This window comes from Lactuca sativa, chromosome 3 (assembly GCF_002870075.4).
Source record: "Lactuca sativa cultivar Salinas chromosome 3, Lsat_Salinas_v11, whole genome shotgun sequence".
NCBI lineage: Eukaryota > Viridiplantae > Streptophyta > Magnoliopsida > Asterales > Asteraceae > Lactuca > Lactuca sativa.
The window spans coordinates 9935717-9959626 of NC_056625.2; the positions used below are offsets into that span (position 1 = coordinate 9935717).

At 35.4% G+C, this 23910-nt stretch overlaps 1 protein-coding gene and 1 long non-coding RNA gene across 3 annotated transcripts; both read right to left on the reverse strand.

Moving 5' to 3' along the window:
• Positions 1–796: 796 nt before the first annotated feature.
• Positions 797–4089, reverse strand: LOC122196960 (uncharacterized). The gene is made up of 6 exons (XR_006189705.2): positions 3143–4089; positions 2428–2749; positions 1745–1765; positions 1622–1690; positions 1201–1239; positions 797–1125 (listed from the first exon to the last, which is right to left on the reverse strand). It is a non-coding gene; the product is annotated as an uncharacterized LOC122196960 (long non-coding RNA).
• A 6503-nt stretch (positions 4090–10592) lies between these two features.
• Positions 10593–15304, reverse strand: LOC111920817 (uncharacterized). Of its 2 annotated transcripts, XM_042899948.2 has the most exons (9): positions 14697–15304; positions 13863–14063; positions 13655–13777; positions 13537–13565; positions 13386–13452; positions 11389–13308; positions 11169–11299; positions 10865–11078; positions 10593–10797 (listed from the first exon to the last, which is right to left on the reverse strand). In XM_042899948.2, the coding sequence occupies exons 1-8, from the start codon at positions 14772–14774 to the stop codon at positions 10871–10873; spliced, it is 2757 nt and encodes a 918-aa protein (XP_042755882.1). In that variant the 5' UTR covers positions 14775–15304; the 3' UTR covers positions 10593–10797; positions 10865–10870. The 2 variants fall into 2 exon arrangements, with proteins under 2 accessions (XP_042755882.1, XP_052625105.1); XM_052769145.1 differs by having other exon boundaries at positions 10593–11078.
• Positions 15305–23910: the final 8606 nt, after the last annotated feature.

Below are 23910 nucleotides of genomic sequence, written 5' to 3' on the forward strand. Positions count from 1 at the left end.
TTTAAAATTTTTGTGAAATTTTTGGATGTTACACATTCATCAATAAACAGAGCATCATCGGCGTAAAACAAATGGTATAAAGGAATTTCATAATTGGGAATATTGACACCCTTGAAGATTTTTTTTTGGCAGTTTTGAGAGCAACATTAAGTCCTTCCATATCTATAATAAAAAGAAATGGGGACAAGTAGTTTCAAATTACGCACTAGGTTTTTTCCCACTAGTTGATAAATGAAAATCAAGGAGTAAATAAATTTTCGATTGACTTCTATATAACAAGAGAAGAACCCTGCATTGCGGGGTAAGAATCGGTTTAGTTTTTTTTTTTTTTTTTTTTTTTTTTTTGGGGGGGGGGGGGGGGGGATCAAAAGAAAAAACAAAAACCAGAAAAAAAAAAAAAAAAAAAAAACTTGTAAATTGGAAGTACATTGCTATTCACCACATTTTCCAACTAAATGTGGAATATGTACCAAATGGCACTATACTTTGTTTTTTTGGTAAAGAACGTAAAAGAAATTGTAAAAAAGAAGAAGAAGAAGAAGAAGAAAGGAGACAGGTGTAAATTCTACATTGTTATTTAGGGCATTTTACTCCTAAAAATAGATGACGAACCTAATGACAATGTAGTTAGTTTCATTTAAAAAAATTTAAAACAAAATACCAAAAAAAACATGTAAATTGGAGCTACATTGCTATTTACTGCATTTACTACCTGAATGTGAGAAATGTACCAAATGGCAATGCAGTTTTTGGCAAAAGAAATCAAAAGAAATTGCAAAAAAAAGGAAAAAGTATATGTAAATTCAAACTATATTGTTATTGAGTGCATGTAACTCCTAAGAATGGATGATGTGCCTAATGGTAATGAGGTTAGTTATTTCGAAAAAAAAAATCAAAAGTAAATACAAAAAATGGAAAAAAAAAATGAAAGGTGAAAGTACATTGGTATTTGCTGCATAACAATACTATGTTACAAATTGACTTTGGAAACCTACCTTGTTACTATGCATTCACTTTGCTCATTTACACAGCACAGTTTTGCATTTACCAATTGCATGACTTTTTCACTCACTTCTTCTTGGTGTTGAAGCTGTTTTACCGATTTCCTAATTATGTGATCCAAACCTGGAAAAAAAAAACAAAAGCATCAATATCATTAATAAATTAAATTAAAGTAAACTCATATTTGACCAAATTAACCTCAAAACCCCAAATGGTTGAAGTAGTAGGCTAGTAAGCCTACAATAACACAAAAATGCAAACACATCAAAATTAATGGTTTTGTAACGTATATTGCCATATGCTCCTTATTTTGGAGAATCATAACAATGTTTGTCCTTCTTCCATATTCAAATGACTATATTACCATTTATTTAACTTTTTTATATTATTTTTATCAAATTATTACACAACAAAATCTGGAATTTATACATACTTAACAAAACTAAAACACCATCTCAACTTCATTATATTATATTAAGATTACAATTATTCAAGATCATAAAATAACTCTCATTTCTGTTAATATGTGCATAAATAACATCATCTAAGGGTTAAATCTAGGCATTAACAGATGATTACATGGAAGATTTATAAGACTCTTGCAGTTAATCAAAAGTACCTGATTCTAAGCAAGGCAATCGACTCCGTAGGATTCCAGAATCTGAGTGCACCACCCTATAAGCAATAACTAAGAACGACAAATTAGACTGAATATCGAAAATTTGTATAACGTGAATGTTACCTTGGATGACTGCGAGAATTCCTAAAAAATGTAAAGAATAAGAACAATTAATATACAATCTAACAACATTAGTTTCTAAATATGTAAAATATGTAGCCAATCATCTTAAATGACCAACAGTCCTAAAAGAAAACTATAAATTTTAAAGATTCACTTGTAAAAAGAAAAAGAAATAGAAGTTTACCGTCAAATTTTCAATTATACCCCTGCCCCCAAATCAAACTTTTCGAACGCAACTCAGATCTAGTGCAAGATGAAAATAATAACTAATACTTGAAATTTTTCAACAGTATAATCAGGTTGACCCGGTGGTTCAATCGATTGACCCATGACTAGTATGGACCGGTTAGTCGTCGAATGATTAAAATAAAAAGCATTGAACTCCATTGAGAAATCGTAGCTAACGCTAAATGATCACCAAATACTCAATTACCCTTGGAACAAAATTTTTATTGACCTTTATTCTAAAATAGACAAACATAGTGAAAGAATGAAATGGCCCTTACAAGAATCTTTATACATTGATCAGAATTATCACGTTCTAAATCATTAATTGACCTTACTGTATGTTGAAAAGCAGTTGTCACTTGTCATTGATTGAAGGCAATGGTTCAACACATCAAAGTTTACATGAACTTATACAATGCCTTGAAACTGAAGAAAATTAACAGTTCTGAACCTACCTTCAATCAGAAAATTCCATTACTCCTAATCTCTTCCCGGTGATAAATAAAGCATCCGCGTCCCTTTTGATCTCTCAGAAATTTTATAAAACGGACTTTCTAGAGACCCCCAACGACCAACCCTGGCATGAATTGCTAAGGATCCAATAAGTCCAACATTTATTCCTTCAGATGTGTCAATTGGGAAAATACGCCCATAGTGACTAGGATGAATATCTCGTATTGGAAAAGTAGCAGTTCGCGCAGTCAATCCCCCCGGGCCCAAATAACTCAATTTTCTCCCATGAACTATTTGTGTCAATGGATTAGTTCTTCAGTTGTACTGCAGAATAAAAAACAATAGTTATCTGCATAATATCCCAACTTATAAACTAAAAGCTAAAACAGGCTTTGAAAGGCTACTGATTTCAACAACTTTAACCAATACATAACAATCTTGTGTACACTAAATATATTACACAATTAGAGTCTGATTAGGTATAAGATGACACACCTTCATCAAGTTCTAGCAAAATATACAAAGTGGTCTGTCATTGTGGGAAAAAATGTCGTATTAACTTGCTAATTGTTTATAACCCCTAAATCTCTACTCAATGATGTTTTGAAAGATACCAATGTAAGAAAATGATAGTATGCTTAATTTATAACAAATTTCAACAATAATCACCACAAAGATCACAAAAATACATAATAAAGGGTATATTTGGAAGGTCACCTTGATCCTATAAGTCGCTGGTTTCAACTATTTGCTGATGTGGACTAACTTTTGTTCCTCTGTAGTCAACCGCGTAGGAAGGTTTGAATCAGTTGTTAACTGGACAACATAAAATTCCTTCTCCACATATAAATCGAACAACAACATCGAGTATGAGAAAGAAGATCTCAGATGCATCAGGTAAAGCATAGAGCAGGACATCCAAACCCACTCTCCAACTGTACCGATGAATAATGGAAGAGGGAAATAGGGCAATATGGTGGCGATTTAAGGGGGTGAGTGGTCGACGAGGTTACATGGTGGCGATTTAAGGGGCGTGAGTGGCCGATGTCCTTGAAGATAGATGGGGTGAGTGGTCGGTGTTCTAGGTTTTCAATTTTCAATATTTTAAGTAAAAAGATGGAAGGTCAGTGGTTGGTACATGGGCATATCTGGTGGCAGTTGCAGGGATGAACAGGGGAGATGTCGGAAAGATTTAGGATTCTTGAAAGTGGATATGGACTGCAGGTTAGATGAAGAAAAGCGATTCCAATTCTGATCGATGGTGGCGCCGACTTCAACGGACTCCTGAAAATCCTGGCGACCATTGGTGTTTAATTAACAAAAGCAAGCAAAAGTGGTGGTGTGCGTGGTTGTTCAATCGGTCGGAAGCACATGTTGGTGACGAAGTACTATCAAATCACCAGACGCAAAGCCGAGAAAGAGAGGTTTGACCGAAATTAGAGAAAATAGAGAACAAATGGAGAAGGAAAACATGAATCGGGGGTGAAATCCATCTATGAGCGGTGGGATATCGGTTTAAGAGTCGATCGCCACCAATCCAATTCTTATTGGGTAACAGGGTTGGTAAAATCCCACATACATACATACATGTGTCCAGGACATTAATCTACAACTGCTAGAAAAAAAAAATAGTGTTCCAATCAAAAGAGAGTACTATTCATAAGGGATATTCTCTTTTAATATATTATATAAGAAGTGGCTTGTATATTATGTTTGGTTTGATTAAGAATTTTTGTTAATGTTATTTGGAATGAGAGCTGATGTTTTAACTTGTTAATTTAATTCTTCCATTTAAAATAAAATTGTTTTTTACCTTTTTACCCCTATTTAAAACTTAGAAATATATGAAGAGACTTTATTTGGTTATATATGTAGCCTCTCATCCTGTCAATCTATTTAAAAGTTTTCCCCCCTTATTTATCACTTAACAAAATTATCTTGTTCTTATTTTTCGTCAAACCACTAAGTTATGCCTCTCATCTATCAATCCATTTAATCGTGTGAGGTTTTTTCCTATTTATCACTTGAATATCTACTCTAATCAATAAAGGTTTCTTTTGTCATATGTCACATTCTCATTCAATTTGTCAAATGTAATTTTATGGTTATTTTGAATTAACTTTTTTCCACATGTCATTTTATGGATTTTTCTATTTTAATAAATTTCATATAATGTAATAATAAATGAATATCAATTTCATTAATAGATATACCTTCTTATTTCAAATTTCCCAAATTAAAGTTCATTAGTTTATTTTGTTTATTTATTTAAATTTAAAAGATAAAAAAAATCCATTTTAATAATTCATTATTTATCGTATTTCCTTATAAATCCAAAGTTGTTAAATATTTAGACTTTTATATTTATTTATTTTTTTAATTAACCTATGTAATACATGGGTCTTACACCTAGTAAAACCTAATAAAAATTAATTTGTTTTCTTATTTATCCATCTAACAACGGTAATTAATTTGTTTCAAACTAATATATCTAATCACAATAAATATTGCCGAACAAATATATTCAAATCACACTAATGTTAAAGAAATTTTTGACGATATAAAAACATTTACCCTACTCAAATTTCATGCATATCACTTAAAATTTTGGAATCATCCATAATTGTACCCTACTAAACTGTAATGTAAATGCACACCAACAATACTCTTATTTAGTGGTTCTTCACTTCTTCACCTTGAAGTGGAAAATGAAATTGGAAATTGGAAATCGGCAATAAAGACTTGTCAGTTTAGCAGTAAAATTGAAGAACGAAAACAGTGGTTTCTAAGCCATGTCAATCGCAATCGGTGGGGGGAAATTAGAATTGTTTAAAGATAACAATATCAATGATAAACTCATAAATAAAAATTAAAAAATACAGAAAAAAAGTATTTAGTAACTAATAAGTTGAAAATATATTTTTTATGAGATTTTTTAGTGTGTAATTGGAATGGAAAAAAATTAGTGTGCAAAACTCACGTAAGTAAATCGATTGATGGAGATTGGAGAGTCTGAGTTTGATGATAAATAAGAAAACAATTTAATTTTGGTAAATGATAAATAAAGTAAACAAAATACTTAGATGGCCTATAAGCCATTAATCTTTCACTTTGAGTTTTAAATAAGGGTAAAAAGGTCAAAAGAGTTTTATTTTAAATGGAAAAATCAAATTAACAAGTGGAAATATGAGCTTCCATTTTGAATACTTCTTCTATCATAATTGATGGTTTTTCTTAAATGCAATTTATTAGTATTTTGTTGTTTTATTTAATGATTTGTTTGATCTCTTTTATCTTCGGAAAATAGGGGGTACAACTAATCACAACGCTTTTTCCAAACTCCATTATGTGTCATGATCTCAAGATTTAAATACCGTTTTTTTCTTAAATAAAGCGTCAATTTTCAATTTTAACAAACCGGAATGGTTGTTAAGCATTAATTGACTTTGTAGCTTCTTAATCAAAAACTAAGTTGCCTTCATAAAAAGCCTTTGTACTATTGTAACATCAATTTCAGGAAAAATGAAAGTCACTTTACTGTTGTTACTACATAGTAACATTTTTTTCTCAAAATCAATTAGAAAATTAGATATTACTAAATTAACCACTCGGAAAATTTTATCAAAGAGAGATCAAAGAAAGTGAAGCATCTACAAACATTGACACAGCCAGGAAGGGCGTTTGCATTGTAATGAATACAAGTATTGCAAATTGTGATGAATACAAGTATTCCATGTGAGACAATTCCTACTTGCATGAAGAGTTATTACTATTTAGAAATGTTTATTTTTATTTAGGAGTTACTTGAGATCCTTTGGAAATTAGGATTCATGTACAATGCTATAAATAAATTCTTAGTTTTACTCATTTCGCCTATGTTTGGCTAGTTAAAATGTTATTTAATAGCTACTAGCCAATAATAATAACGTTTACTGAAGGTAGTTGATAAAATAACATACAAGGACAGATAGAAAAATAAGTTTTTAATATTAATAAAATGTATATTTTGGAGAATTTTAAAAAAGCTTCATAAGCTCGTTGAAACGTTAGTCTAAGGTCATGTTGGCAAATTAACTGATAAACTAGCTTATGAATTAATAGTGTTTGGTCAAAAGTTGTTTATAAGCTAGACTACAATGTAAAACAACATAAATAGACATTTAGATATATATATATATATAACTAAAAGAAAAAAAAAGAATATATATATATATATATATATATATATATATATATATATATATATATATATATATATATATATATAATTAAGGGCATATTTGGAATACTTTTGAAAAACTTCATAAGCTTATCACAAGTCATCTCAAAATAGTTTATCAAAAGTTAGTTTATAAGTTAGTTCATAAGTTAAAATATGTTATCTTTATGGTTTTACCAAATAATAAATTACAATAAGTTAGATTATAAGGTAGTTTATTTTGTCAAACAAAGTCTAATAGTTTTTTCAAAAATTAGCTTATAAGTTACTTTTTGGCTCGCTAAACATTACAACCCAAAAAAAGGTAAATGTTATATTAGTCCATCAAACTTTTCGTGTTTATTTTAAAAGATCACTAAACTTTTTTTTTTGCACATTAAGGGAATAAAGTTGAATGTGACTAGTTGAAATGGTCCTTTAACCCCTTATAAGAGGTTTCAATGCTAAGTCGTACTAAAAGTAGTGAGGTGGATGCCTAGTCACTATTGTTTCGTTTTTCTTAATTATTTTTAGTTGTTATAATTTATATGTTATTGTTATGATAATAATATAAATCAAAAAAATTATAAAAAAAAAAGGAAAACTTAAACCTAATCATAAGCAACCCATCTCCATCCACAACCAACTACCATCGGTTTCTACTTCGCATCCCTCAAGCAAAAGAAATCATCCTTACATCTTGCAGCATCTCATCTCATCCCTACATACCATACCATACCACATCACCATCTCCGGTCGCTGAAATTCGAAGATCCCAACTCCATCTGCCCTCCAATTCCAATCCACCCTTCAACTTACTAGACCTCTATTCTGTTCTTGTCACCATTAGCGCCTACAAGAATCCTATCCATGCACATTTTCAAAAAAGAAAGCAGCAAGTACTTGTAAAAATCATCAATCATATAACAATTACATCAATAAAAAGACTTCATAAGTCAAGTAAATAGGCATAAAACCAAAACTTTTCACTGATCTGCATTCAAACAAAATCCATATACAGATAAACGAAGTACGAACCAAAATATGGATATGAACCAAAATGTAGATGCCATGAAACGAAAAGGAGTTTGATTTGGGCGTAATTTGGGGGTGTTGGTGGTGGGTAATGAGAAGAATGGTGATAGGTTGGGACTCGGGGTTAATCGCCGAATACTCCAGGTGCTGTTCAACATCAGATTCAATTACTTCTCCATTTTTTCGATTTTGATAGTTTCGGGTTTTCATCTTCATCAGATGGTGGCTCCGCAGCAGAGTCTGAGAAATACTAATTCCGGTCTGTCCAGTAGCTCCAAGAAAAAACACCGTATTCGGATCCTTACGTCTACCAAACAAAGAACCCGAAAATGATGGATTACTCACAACTGGAATCAACGATTTCGTATCAGAAACCTTCCCGAAGTTGAAATTGAACCAAAATCGATTCTCGTTTTCACCTTCTCTGGCAGAAGATACATCGGATTTCTTCACACATACGATTAATCTCCTAGGGTTTTTGAGTGAGCGAGACTGGTGCAAGGTGTAGTGGCAAGGAGAAATGAGTTAGAGGTGAGAGTCGGACATGTATATTACCTTTGAATTCGGTTGCAGGTAACAATAGAGTATTTTAAAACATGGAAATGAGAGTTTATTACTTTAATGTGCAAAAAAATAGTTTAGTGACCTTTTAAAACAAACGCCAAAAGTTTGATGGGCTAATATAACATTTGCCCCCCAAAAAGCTTGAAAAATAACTTATAAGCTAGATGCAACATATCAAACATAGTCTTTATTATATATCGGTTAATGCATTTTTTTCTTTTTTTTAACAACTTAAAGATTTTATAAACAACTAGCAAGGAGCTAAAAAAATAATTATAAATAGATATTCAACAAAGAGTTTTGTAACCACAAATACCATTGAATCAAAATGTTCTTATTTCTAGAGGTAAACCACTCAAACAAATTGAGAACAATCTTTTCCATAACGACATTTGTTGGAAAATTCGAACTTGGAAACACGGCGTTGTTTCTGTACCGCCACAACATCCAAATAGCTAAAAGAATGATTACATCCAACGCCTTTCTTTTGTTCCTAGAGAACGGAACCGTATCAGCCCAAGACATAAATTCAACTATATTGATTGGAGGAGGGAACGTTGAATCCACCCATCTAGCAGTCTCACTCCACACCTGGACCGTAATCTCACAGAAAACAAAAACATGATTACCATCCTCCATCGCATTCTCACATAAAGGGAAAATTAGAAACGGGATATCAATACCATGATTACTTATTGGTTCTAGTTTGAGTGTCATTCAAAAGAACCTGTCACATCAAAACAATAAGCTTAATCAGGACTTACTTATTCCAATGTGTAGTTACCGTGGTCACATGTAAACTTAAGTCATCAGTTAGTTGTCTAGTATAGTTAACCAAGAAGGCACCATCAGGGGCCAAATCCGAATCCAACTCCGATCCCACAACCACCTCTGGAAGCCTATCAACCAAACTGACATCTGAAGCGCCTCCACTCCACCTTGAACCTCGGGTTTCCACTAATATTTTTTGTGTTCTATTTTGTGATTTCTTATGTCCCAAGTATATATCATCATATTCATAACAAGTGTTATCATATTCATCTTTCCAAAACCCTTTACCCTAATTGATTTTTCTCGTAAGGGTTCCTTAATAAATTCCTTCCATGGCTTCCATGTAGTATGATCTTCCGCTTTTAGACCACGACACCATATTTTCCCTATTGCAAGTAAAGATTATAAACCTATTGACTTAATCTGATTATAATGATATATAAGATGCTTTTGAAAGCAAGAGACAAACTGATTGTTCTAGAGGAAATGTGTATTTTGAATCATCCATAATCCATAAGGTTTCATTGTTGATTGAACTATTTTGGGTTTTGGGGTCATTTTCTTTTCAGTTTTTCCATGTATTGCGGACTTTGCTTCAAATGATCCACGATGTTTGGAAGATACTACGTACTTTTAGAGGCCTTCAGTTTCCGAGTGTCAGGATCTCGAGATCCTATCACTAACTCATTGAAGAAAATAAATTTGAAGATCGTTCGTCTTGTTCAAGCAAATGATATCGTAAGGTAGTTTGATGCATATGGCGTTGTAAGGTATTTTTTTTTCCCTTTTTGATATCATAAGGAGTTTGAGCGCTAGGCAATTTTTAGTCAAATTATGTTTAGGTCGCACGGCATTTGATTTGAAGTTTTTACTTCTTTAATGTTTCATCTCTAATTCAGATAGTCGATAGTCGGTAAGGTTGCAGTTTATTTTGGGAACATGTTATATGCTATGGTATCAAGACCATATTTGCATGAGTTTGACATTGTTACATTTTTTTATGCATTTATAATAATTAGAAAGTATTTTTTTTAGCTAATTGCAAAGAATTTAAGTTTGAAGGGTTCTTATATGATGGCATTTGGGTGATTTGGTCGATCACCATGTTTTTTTCGTCTATGTCTGTTCGAGAGACATTAGTCCATTGTGGTTTTTTGGTGCTACGGTTTTTTTTATTATTATTTATGAAGATTTGAAGTTTTTAATGCTGAAGATGGAATTCATGTCAAGATAGATATTATTGCATGATATGATATGAGACAAACTCCCCTTTTTCTTTTTCCACAAAGGTTTCCACCATATTTTACATTATATTTTATCATTTCTTCATTTCTTGTGTCCAAGTATCATCATATCATATTAATAATAAGACGTTCTCTGAGAAACTTTTAATATACTATTTTGTATTTTCTTTATCGGACTTCAACACTGCTTTCGCAGGCTTTTAATCATACTTTTTAGCTCCATGCCATATCATGTTGTGTATACTATCAAGAAACACCGCTCTTTAATCTTTATGCATAAAGTACAAATTGGGGCCTACCAATTATGAGAAAAGAATCCAATTTTGCAACAGAGAACACAGAATGCCAAATGAAGTGAATAAAGCACGAATCCCTTGATATATGTGCAACTTTATAACAACTCTTTCATTCAAGATTTGTATTCACAAACTCATAAATTTATAAATATATAAGTAAAACACACAACAAGATTTAATGCAAAGTAGAGCAAAACCATGGACTGATTATTGGGAGGCTTAACATGCTAATCTACATGGTACATGTAATATCTTAGAGAAAACCTGGAAGAAAAAAAAAACCATTTATACCAATTTACATATTTCGTATGATGCAAGATAATCCATGTACCTTGTGCTAACATTTCTTTGCGTTTTTGAGGTTTCTTAGAGTCATTACAAGCTGTTGCCTTTCACCCTCTACCTCTGCAAACTTTAGACTTATTTCTGAATATCTTTCTTGCATTTCCTTCAATTCTACTTCCATCAACTTGTTTCTGTTCGATAATGTCTCAAAAAATTCTTGATTTCCAGTCTTGTTAATCTCGGATTTAATGGCATCATCACTACATCAAATGAGATAAAAAGATCAGTTTCTAAAGTTCAATTTAAATTTCCATACTATAGTTAATGGATTTTTGGTTCAACATATGTACCTTATTATGTCTTGATCAAGAACCTCTAATCGTCTTTCCAACTCTTGGATTTTTTGTTGAAGATCTTTCTCTTTCTCTAGAAAAGAAGCTTCAGAAAGCTCTAATGCAGTTTCTTTAAGCTTTATTTGACCCTGATGATCATATAAAGGTTCTAAGATTAGTAGCTCATTCTAGTCTATTTTTGAGCTACAAAAGATAATAAAGGGGTATAAAAATTTACCTCAAGTAGTTTGATTTTGTCCTTCATATTGGTAATCTCTTTTGGGCCACGAGAAGCAGGAACAGGTTTATTGTTTCTAGGGGTTGTTTTGGTATTACTATTACAATCCTTGAGCTTTTTCTCTATGCTGCTGATTGTTTCATCTTTCTTCTTGAGATCATTATTTAGTTGAGATACCTTCTTCATCAAATTTCCTTTCTCTAATTCATACTCTTTAACAAACTGTTTCATTTCATTACATCGAGATTTTAAACGTTCAATCTCAGATTGCAGCCTTTCAACTTCATTCTCCTTATCTTTCTTAACATTTCTCACCTCACTCAACTCCTTTCTTAAACTCTCCACTTCCATTTTTACCATATGAACCTCATCGTCAAGATTCTTTCTTTCATCTTGAAGATTTCCAATCTGTACTTCCATATCTTTTAATTGTTTTGACTTTAGGTTTATTTGGTTTGAAAGATCAACCAGTTTGTCTTCATATTGGTCACCAACATACTGCAACTCCTCTTGGACTTCTTTAAGCATCTCTTCAAGGTGTCTTTTTTCTACCTGGAGTTGATAAGCTTCATCCATGGCTTTCATGGCTGCATTCTCGTTTTCTTTAAAAGCCGAAGCCATTTCTGTTGATAGCCTTCTAAATTCCTCCTGAAGTTTCCCTGCTGTATTAGCATTCTGCAGTTTCACCTTTCTTAAATTTTCCTCTGACCGAATCGCCCTCTGCTCCTGCTCGACTTTTGCACGCACAAGATCTTCCATATCCGCTTCAAACCCAAGAGCTTGATTCTCCAAATCTTCCTCAAGATTCTTCACATGGGTTTCGAGTTCTTTGATTGTAAGAATCGATTTCAACAATTCTTTGGATTTCGTTTTGAGCTCATTGTCTAAATGATCTATCTGGGATTCGAGTTCATTTACAGAAGCGTAAGGAGATGAACATTCGTATTGCATCTTTAACTGTTCTTGAAGTTGACTTTGTTCCAGTTTGCAAGACATGTCATGGTTTTCTTGCTTCAAGATCTCGTAATCGAGTGCGATCTGTTCCATTTGTGTTTCGAGCTCTTCTTTATCTCTCTTGTATAACTCTATTTCATTATAAAGATCGATTATCTTTTGTTCCTGTAAATATGCATCTTTTAAGCCACTATGTTCTCTAACAATCTCTTCTAAAGCCTTTTGATCTTCATCATCATCTGTCTTGGATTTAGAGTTGACTTCTTGCGACTTTGGAGCAATAGAAGATTTCTGTTCTAGCATCTCATCGAGGTCCCGAACAGCAAGAATCAACTCTGCATTTGATTCTTGAGTTTTCTGAAGTTGTAATCGAAGATTGGAATTCAAATCCTTTTCATAATTCAATTCTTGTTTAAGCTCATCAACAAGAACCCATGGATCCCCTCCTGAATTACCATTGACTTTGACTTCTGTGGGTTTCTGATACGCCTTCATCTTTGCACACTCCTCCTTAAGGAAAGCTACTTCCCGTGAAAGATCTTGACTCTTTTTGCTTTCTTTCACAATTTGCTTACGAAGGGTTTGTAGTTCCATCTCTGACATATCAGCTTGCCTAGCAAAAACTGCAACTTCTTCTTGGAGCTTTTTTATTATGGCATCTGGAGAATCTTCATCAGATGTTTCTCTTGAAAGGGTTTCTCTTGGACTTATTACAGAAGAATCATCGGTGCTTAATTCATGAGGTGAAGCATCTAACCAATCCCATTGTGATGATGATTTTCGATGCTGTTCTTCATAGATTGTTGTTGTTGAGGATTCACAAGCCGATTTATTATTAGTGTTTTTAGGTTCAGGGTCTCGTGGGGTGTCAAGTCCAGAGCTGCTGTCCGAACATGACAGAGTGATATCAGATCCAATGGATGCCCTGCAATCTCTGTTAATGTTATCACTCATACCCCCATGATCCTGATTAAAGATGACATTCAATATTAAAAGATGTTTATGAACATAAAATCCATCATTAAAGGTGAAATAGAGCTCACTTCAATAGGATCAACTCGGATGCCTTCTTCTATATCAACATTCGTGCTTTCACTAACATCAACATCCCTGTAAATTTTACAGCTAGATGTTCAGAATTTTGATAAGTGAAAAAGATTCAACAAAGCAAAACATCAAGAAATGCATGTATACCTTTGATCTTGCACCCTTTGAATTGATATCTAATCAAAACAACATCTACAACCATTAAGCTTGAAAGAAATAATCCACTAAAAGATTTTGAGAAATTGAGATGAAGAAGGGAACTAACATGCAATAGACTTGTGGATTTCGTATTTTTGAGAGGAAGAGATAGAGAAGAAAGTTTTGTAGCCTCAGCATAACTTGCAAAATCAATTGAAACTTCTCCAACAACACCAAAAACCGAAGAACCCTACAAAATGTGAAAATCCCAACAAAAATCAGAAGTAATTTTCAATCAAGTTTCTTGGTTTAGAAGCATAGAAACTATTTAGTACCGTTGCTACAACAAAACGATAGATTTTGTCATTGAATTTTCCAGTTTTTTGATCTTGAGTGAACTTCACAGTTTCATAATGTGGCTTTTCCCAGTAACAACTTCCATCTCTAACTTTTGCTTTATCTAATCTTGTTGTTGGCTTTCCAACATCATTAGGAATCACAGCTATCATCAAAGCATCTGCTCCAACCTGTGTTAACTGAATACAGAAATAATAATTCTTGTAAGGTAACAAATTAATATATGAATCTTTTTAAACACTTAGCTGCCTAGAAAATGTAATAAAACAAGAATCATTGTGAATCTTATTGTTTACAGTTACCCAATTGATCTTTATATCAGAAAACTACCAATAGCTGGGTTGTTCATATATTAGTTAACGTTTATTAAAGCATGTTGGAACATAATCATGGTTTTGTAAATTCCATTAGCTATGAACAAGATCTCCTGACTTTCACAAGTGAAACAAAACCCTGAGATATGGAACAAAGTTTCCATTGCCCAGGCTTGACAAGAACAGAATTCATAGACGCCATAGTTGACCATAAGAAAAGTAGGAGGTGAGCAATAATAGAATCTCCCTTTTTCGTTTGATTTCTTTGGCAATATAAGATGAAAAAAAAAAATAGCTGAAATGTTCCAGTTTTATTAATTTCTTAATAATATAACTTCATATTTTCAAGGAGAATGCCTGATAAAAGTTAAGTTCCAAAGTTCATCTCTTTCAGGCAATTTAGCAAACACGTTATGTGCACTTGTGCAAACAGTCTTTTACATATACACGCACACACACACACACATATGTGTGTAAGTGCACATGAAGATACATAACCTGAGTAGCATGAAACTGCAATTTAAATACAGCTTTGATTTTGTTCTTGTCGCTCCTCCATCTCGCCGACTTGAACATTTTCTCTCCCTGTATCTTCTTCTCTCTCTATGCAAATATGATGCTCAAATTCCACATTTGCAAGTAAAATACTTCATGGTTCCCCTGGGCTAAGACAATAACTTTCTGCAACCTCATCGGAGCTCCGACAAAGCTGCCGGAAAATCGTCAAATTCTTTTGTTACAGCACACCAATCTTGAAAACAACACAACCCCAACAGGAATCGGCTCAAGATCAATTCTTCTACACCTTATATAACAAATACCCAATTTAATTCATAAAATGGGAAGCTCAGAGATTATAATAAAAACCGACTTGACACAATAGTGACAATGCAAGTCCGACCCAGTGAAGATATGAGGATATTTTCGGGTCAGAGAGGTTTTCACATTGAAGAACTCGTGAATGTATTTAAGAATGAGCTTGAAAGCTCACACGCAAACACAGCAGATCTAAAAAAAAAAGTCTTTTCTCTCTCTCCCTCTCTCTCTCTCTCATTCTCTCTGAATAAACAAATCCAAGAATTTGTGCATCTATAGTTTGTTGGAAAATTTATTAAATGCCGTGGCTACATCATAAATTAATAAATAAAGAAGGGTTTGGTGACAAATTACATAAAAGGGAAAAAGGAACCTTCTCTAAGATTTTTATACTAAAAGATTCTTTTCTTTCGTTCAAGAAAATAAATTACTTGTTAGAATTTCCTAAAACAAATGAATGAGATAAATAATGTTAAAGGGGTCGAACACATTGAAAATGAAAACAAATTTATATAATTTTAAATATTATAATGGCTTTGTCTAAAATAGTTAAATAACAACCATGATTAACATATTAATATAAAAAGACAAAAGAATACTAATAAGTCACTAATTGACTCATGTTAAAAAACAAAAACAGGTTATTAGCTTTAACTTTTAAGAGTAAATTAGAGCATTTTATATTGCTTTTTTCCTTTATCATATCATATTTCCAATAATTTTATTAAATTACTAATAAAAATTATTTTCAATCATTGATTTTTTTTAAGTTATAAATTAACCAACTATCAACCATTTTTATGAAATATTTTAATAAATTTTTTCGTGTAATTTATTAATTTTAAATACATGTAATATTCATAGAATTAGGAAGTATTGGAAAATGATTCTTTGTGATTGTCAAAAAATAAATAAATAAATAAATAAAATTATGGGTTTGTTCAAAAATATTTGGTGGTACATTAGTGATCCTATTTTAGATTTTTTTAGTGAATTTGGTCTCTATAAAATTAAAATTACTTTTATGCCCTTATAAATTTTTTTCTAACTTTTTTAACTTAAAACAAAAAAAACAGATAACTCATCCCCTCTTCCATATTTATCAGAGAAACCCTTTCATTACCGGCTCCACCCTCCATCATTGGTGCAACCTTTTGCCCGGAATAACCGTCGACAGCTGCAGATCTCGCCATAAGCCACCGCCAACGTTGCCATCTGATAGTGCCCTCTTCTATCTCTCATCCAATTCGCCACTGCCACCTATGCCATACACTTTGGTCTCCCACAACGCCATTCTCATTAGAAATCGGCGGCAGCAAAAATCTCAGTTGAAACCACCACCAACATCGCCATCGAATCTATCACTAACGCCTTCATTCATCTTTTACTGATGTTTTGACGATAGTTTTTGGATTGATAATGTTTCGGAGTATCGTCTTTCAAACCTTCATGTCATCTTTCTCTCCCTTGTCATCATTTATTTGGAAGTCATCATTGCTCGAAGCTTGGGTTTGCAACCCATAAACCATAGAACTGCCAAACAAGTTAGAGCTCCCCCAGACCATCATCGCTGCCGCCAAACTCAGCTTCAGTCCACCATTATCGAGTACCCATTCAACCTAAGCCCTAGGTTCCAATTTAGGGAAATCGATATACCCTTCATTAACAGTTGTGTTGGTATATGGTGGAGATGATGATGAAACATGAAGATGGTCGGTTAGAAACTTCTTGTGTGAAAGTGGGAAAATGATGTACATTCGTATTGTCGGTTGGTGAAATGGTGAAGCAAGGTTGATGATGGTAGTGTAATGGTGGGTTTTATGGTTAGGGTGGGGTAGGGATGACGATGACTCAAGAAGGGAGTGGGGGTTGGAAATCTTTTGTTTTTTTCAATTGAAAAAGATATGAAAATAAGTAAAAGGACATTAAAAATATTATTTAGGGGCGTATTCGTCATTTGAGGTTGGGTATGGATCAAGACCACAAAAATACCAACTATATAGACCAAAACCACATGATATATCTAAAAATTGGATCATTGATGCACCGCCAAAAAAATTACCATAACCACATATTTTTGACAACCATAAGGACCATTTTCATAATTTTATCTATAATATATCAAATTAAAACAAGATAAAAATTCATGAATGGTCCTTGTTGAAACACCCAATCCCAGGTATGAAATTCTCATATTTTAAACTTTGAGTTTTTGTCTGGCCACAAAGTTGTGAAGGGATCAACACGACATGACAGCATTGAATGAAACGCATGTTTCTCATGGTCGCCACGACATGGACATTCAATGGTCGTGACGTGGTGAAGGCAGCAATGTAAACCCTAATTTTTTTGGGTTTTGTGCACTATTTAAAGGAAGTGATGGTTAGGGTTCCTTCCACCTTCAGCCTCCATCAGCTCCAAATCGTCCTATACCGACCCTAGCCTCCCTTTGAAGTACTCGATTCATTTTTGGTAGTTTTATGACCTTGGAAGGAAGAAGAATGAACTCTTGTGCATAGATATAGCAAGAAACCGGTCTCTACTCCTTGTGTACATCTTTTAGGCCCATCTTCTAGACCCATTGTAAGTCCTCAAGCTTCCACCTTTTTGGTTCCTTTTTCATAGATCTAGATTTTATAGCAATTTTTGGTTCACTTTTGAGATTGGATTGGTTGGATAAGATAAAGTTTGCAACTTTATGGCTCACTTAGGTCCCTTGGTCACTATATCTTCTAGATTTAGAATATAAATAAGTTTTGAGAGCCATACCTAATTGGGTGAAGGACATGCATGAGTCATGCATATCCATAAAGTTTGGATTTTTAAAGACCATTAGGGTCCCAATAAGCTTACTAGAAAGTATGAATAATGGGCTTAACGGATTAAAGACTGAATCCATTAAGTTGCCCAAGTGCAACAGCCATGGCTTGGCAAGATGGGTGCCACGACGTGGAGATATAGGATTGCACGACTGTTTTGTCTAGACATTGCCACAACGTGGCAGCATGCCTCCTGTTAGATCATATTTAAATGGTTTATGTTGGGCTTCTAGTTTATTATTGTACTTGGGCTTACAAGTATTTATTGTTGATGGTCTTATGATGTTTTCGGTCATGCGGACCGAAATCACTATGGTGATTTCGGTCAGTTTGGGCTTGGGCCTATTAAGGCTTTGTACTTGGTATATAAATAGTTTTCAGCCGTTTATGAGTTCTAGTTGATGGTCTTTTAGTGTATTCGGTTGTTAAAGGTGTTCTTGGTTTGCCATACGATATCATCTAATAAATCACGTGCATTGAGAGTTATTTTGTGTGTTCTTGAATCACTTCTGATTTATATTCCACATTCTTTAGATAGTTTGATTGATATCTTATTAAGCTAACTGTTTTGGGACTTACAATTGGTATCAGAGCATTGAAAGGGTATCAATCGATTCAAGGACCTTTGGGACTCGTTTTTAGCTATTTTGAGATCATTGATTTAATTGAAAATTGACAAGTTTCGATTTAAATTGATAAAAAAAAAATGTTGTTCATCGATTAATTGTTCTTAGGTTTCTTCATATTCATCGTGTTCTTCGTGGATTCATCTGAATTTTCGGGATTCAAAATTGGATCCTTATCAATAAAAATCACGAAATTTAAGGGATTTCGATAACTTCCTGATAAGAAAGCAAGGTTTTCGGTTCCAACATCTTGAAGGTTTTCGGTGGATTTTAGTTAAAGTTGAAGGTTTTCAGTCAATGTTTTGACCGAAATCTGTAAAAGAAATTAACGTTTTCAATTTTTATTCTCGGCCAAAATCAACAGTTCCCGGTCAACTTTTTGATTTTTAAGTGTTCTCAGTTTCGTTAATTAAAATGGAATCTCCGTACAACAGTTCAGTGCATCAGTAGTTGGATTCTATTATGGGGACTGCCACTAGTATTCCTCGAATTTTGTGTATTGATGGGTTTCCGGAATGGAAATTCAGAAATGAGAAGTACATTAAAATGAAGGATGCCAAGATATGGAGGAGCATTTTCAGAGGTCCAGTCAGGATTACAACAACTTTGGATGATGAAGCTAAAAATGTTGTTGATAAAAAGATAGAGAACTATACGGATGAGGACTTTGAAAAGCTTGAAGAACATGACAGAGCTCTTGCCACTCTTACCATGGCCTTATCTCCTGAAATTGCCCAAGGATTTAGGGAATACACGTCTGCAAAGGATTTATGGGAGGCTTTGATTGAGGTTTATGAGGGAAATGAGGACATGAGGTAGATCAAACAAGACCTGCTTCGACAGAGGTTCAACATGTTTAATCATGTTCTAGGGGAGTCTCTTGAAGTTTAGTTGCAGAGGTTTATTACTTTTACTACTGAGATGAGTACGGCTGGGATCAATCTACCACGCACATAGATTAACAAGAAGTTGTTGAATTCTCTTCCACGTAGCTGGGACATGAATGTGTCAGTGATCAAGAAGACTAGAGATCTGAGCAAGCTTTCCCTTAAATAAGTGATGGATATAATCAAGGCATGTGACATGGATGATAAGCAACGTGAAATCAACCATGTGAATTCCTATTCTATTGCCAATCTAGGAATCTAAATAAATAATGCATTATCAGTTCAACAAACACATTATGTTCATCATGTTGTACCTCATTAACATCTGGCACCTTCAAGTTCTTCTGGTTCAAGTTCTAAAGCCACAACTACAACTACAGTTCAAACTTCATCAATTTCAAAAGAAGCTGAAGAGAACATGGCTTTAATGGTTGGGTTCATGAACTGTTACAATGCTCTCTTGTCAGGAGATTTAGCTCTTCCAATCATGGTTGGAGAACTGGATCAAATTCATCCTGAGGACGTGGAAGAGATGGACCTCACATGGCAAATAACTATGGTTGTGGTCAAGGCAAAGAAGTTTACTCAACGTACAGGGAAGAACAACTGGGTAATGAACGTGAAAAAGAAGGTGGGGCTCAACAAGAACAAGCTCCGGTGCTACAACTGTCACGAGCCAGGTCATTTTGCTCGTGAATTCACCAAGCCAGGTACCAGGATTGATTCCTAATAGGACACTGGTGCCTGCAGGGAACAACAGAGGATCTGCAACCAACAATGAAACAACTAACCTGGCGATGGTGGCACAAAGTTTTGACTAGGAGGACCAAATGCAGTCGTTGAATCTGACAAGACATGAAACAACAAACTTGGGTCAGATTAGCGAGATTTCAAAGGTGGATGAAGTTGAAGAAGAGATGATGGAACTATAATTCACTTTCATGGTCTCTACCACACCTGCCACAAAAGAGGTTAGTGAAAATTTATGTACTCAAGCATGTAGTGATAAAATTAAACATTATCGCGATCAACATGATTTATTAATTAGGGAAATTAAGGACCTTAAATATGAAGGATATACTCTCAAAAAGGCCCAAAAACCATTAAAAGAAAAATTAGAGTCCTAAACCAAAGACCTAAAAAGAATTAAGGAAGAATACAATATTAAATGTGAACCCTATGATTATGCTGAAGAAAAGATTGTCAGTCTAACTGCCGAGCTTGACACATTGAAAATTAAGTTTGAAAATGCAGATGTTAATTTTAAAAAATTTGATGTGTCAAGTAAGAAAGTTGAGAAAATGATGGAAAAGCAACTTAGATGGCAAGGTAAAAAGAATGTAGGGATTGGTTATGATAGTGTTCCTCCTTCATTCAGTGATAACTACACTTTTACTCCCTTGACTGAGGAAGAAATGGCAAGGGAAGCACATCTACAGTATGGCAAACCTACTGTAGTTGAGTTAGTAAATAATGATAGGGTGAACGATACTAATGTTTCTACCTCATATGCAGATGAACTCCTAATGCAAGACAAGAAAGAGGATAGAGAAAGGGTTTCTGTTTTGAAAAATGACACTGCTTTGAAAAATAATGTTTTTTGTAACATCTCAAATTTTCAAATAAATTTTTCATTAAAAACAAACATCATTATTCGACAAAAGGGTTTATTCCAAGTTTATTTCGAAATTTGTAAATAATAAATCTCCAGGATCTTCAACAGTGGCAGTGTGTACGCGTCACGCCGGCGCCTTCCCACGGTCATCACTAGTACCTGAAAAACATAAACACAACTAGTAAGCATAAATGCTTAGTGAGTTCCCCAGTATACAACTTACCCACATACGCCTTCCGGCCCGGACCTTCCGGTCCTCATAGCATTGCCTTCCGGCCCGTAATATAATCGCCTTCCGGCCCATAACATATCGCCTTCCGGCCCGTATATATTGCCTTCCGGCCCATAGTATTTCGCCTTCCGGCCCATAATAGTATAAAGCATAACACACATAACACATAAGTCATACATCTTACCGTTCTTTCTGTCACATAAAGTCTCGCCTTCCGGCCCGTATAAGCATACATCACATATAAAGCATCTACCTCTCTAGACATAGCATAATATAACACATACGACCTTCCGGTCTCACAGTCAAACCCTTCCGGGTGAAGTATAGTGAGAAGACTCACCTCGTAGTATGCAAGCTATAAACCCTTCGAGCTACTCGCACTCGATCCGCTAATCCGCAGGTTCCCTATAATACCACATACCTCTATTAATGATCTTATCAAACAAGACAACTGACCCTACTAAGTTACATACAGGTCAACGGTCAATCTTGACCAGACTCGTCGAGTCTAAAGGGTAACTCGACGAGTATAGACACCCTGACACTACTCGCCGAGTCTGAAGAACGACTCGACGAGTTCCTGTAGATCTTCAAGCTACTCGCCGAGTCTGAAGAACAACTCGACGAGTTCCAACAGGTCTTCAAGATACTCGCCGAGTCTGAAGAACAACTCGGCGAGTCCTAGTGAATCTTCAAGCTACTCGCCGAGTCTGATCCTTGGACTCGACGAGTCCTCGCCATGCAGCCAATCCGCTGCCTCCTGTATTTCGCACGATTCCAATATATATAGATATGGGACTTCCTGGACCTTCACATATACTATTACAGGGGTTTTTAACACCTATAACAACAATATAATCTAACAAATCCTTAAATGGGTTTCCTAAACCCTAACTCGCATACAACGTAAAAGTTACAGATTTCGATCCGAAAATTACCTGGAAACGTGTTCCCTGTGTCTCCAAACCTCCAGTACTCGTTTCCTTTGATCACCACCTTGCTCCTCCTTGTCTAACAACCTCTTCAAGCCTTCTCAAATCCTCTCTCTTGCTTCAGATGCTCACACACTCCCAAGAGATCTTCAACCGGCCAAAAGACGCGACATGACGGCCATAAGATCGTTATATACGATCAGAAAATGAAACGGCTAGGGTTCAGCTGAAACAGCGTCGACTCGCCGAGTCCTTACTTGGACTCGTCGAGCCCAGTCGCGTATCTGCGACTGCGACCAAGACATGACCCTACTCGGCGAGTCATGCACCTACTCGCCGAGTTCCCTCTAAAATGTGCCCAAAAATAATTTAAAGAAATACCTGGATTTCCGGGCTGTTACAACTCTCCCCCACTAGAACTAGACTTCGCCCTCGAAGTCTCTCACTCTGTGAATAACTCCGGATGTTGCTCCCGCATTTCTCTTTCCGGCTCCCAAGTCATCTCCGATCCTTTCCGATGTTGCCACTGAACCAACACCAGAGGTATCTCCTTGTTCCGTAGAACCTTGGTCTTCCGATCCCTGATAGCTACTGGTCTCTCGGCGTAATTCAGGCTCGCATCCACCTGAATATCTTCTAACGGAACCACTGCTGCCTCATCGGCTATACACTTCCTCAACTGCGACACGTGGAAGGTATTGTGAACCTGACTCAGCTCCACTGGCAACTCCAACCGATAAGCTACCCGACCTACCCTTGCAATTACCCGAAATGGACCTATGAACCGGGGCCCCAACTTGCCCCTCTTCCTGAACCGAATTACCCCTTTCCAAGGAGAAACCTTTAGAAGAACGAAGTCGCCGACCTGGAATTCGAGCTCGGATCGGCGTCTGTCCGCATAACTCTTCTGTCGGCTCTGGGCGGTCAATAACCTCTGCCTCACTCGCTGAATCTGCTCGGTCGTCTGAAGTACAATCTCTGTACTGCCCATCACTCTCTGTCCCACTTCTCCCCAGCAAATGGGAGTCCGACACCTCCTACCATACAACAACTCAAAAGGTGGCATACCAATGCTCGAATGATGGCTGTTGTTGTAGGAAAACTCAGCCAACGGCAGATGCGCATCCCAGCTACCCCCAAAGTCTAACACACATGCTCTAAGCATGTCTTCCAACGTCTGAATCGTCCGTTCGCTCTGACCGTCGGTCTGGGGATGGTATGCGGTACTAAAATGCAGCTTAGTACCCAACTCCTCATGAAATTTCTTCCAGAACCTGGAAGTGAAACGTACATCGCGATCCGAAACAATCGAGGTCGGCACTCCATGCCGAGATACTATCTCTCTCACGTACAACTCTGCCAACTTCTCTGCTGATGAACTTTCACTAATGGCAAGGAAGTGTGCACTCTTTGTTAGCATATCCACAATCACCCAAATCGCATCGACTCCCCTGGCCGTTTTCGGCAATTTGGTGATGAAGTCCATCGTGATCTGATCCCACTTCCACTCAGGGATCTCCAAAGGTTGCAACTTACCATGCGGTCTCTGGTGCTCGGCCTTAACTTTTCGGCAGGTCAAACACCTCTCAACGAACCAGGCAACGTCTCTCTTCATGCAAGGCCACCAGTACTCCTTTTTCAAATCCAAATACATTTTCGTGGCACCGGGATGGATCGAGAATTTCGACCTATGTGCCTCCTCCATCAAAGTAACACGCGTGCCTCCCACAAAGGGCACCCAGATCCGACGCCGAAATGTCAGAAGTTCCCGCCCATCCGTAACAA

Bases quoted from the DNA above. Each gene is read 5' to 3' on its own strand.
- LOC111920817 (XM_042899948.2), bottom strand. From the start codon at position 14,774: ATGTTCAAGTCGGCGAGATGGAGGAGCGACAAGAACAAAATCAAAGCT. The intron at 13,309-13,385 runs GTGAGCTCTATT...ATCTTTAATCAG, and splicing joins TCCGAGTTGATCCTATTGAA to GATCATGGGGGTATGAGTGA. The intron at 11,300-11,388 runs GTAAATTTTTAT...TATGATCATCAG, and splicing joins ACAAAATCAAACTACTTGAG to GGTCAAATAAAGCTTAAAGA.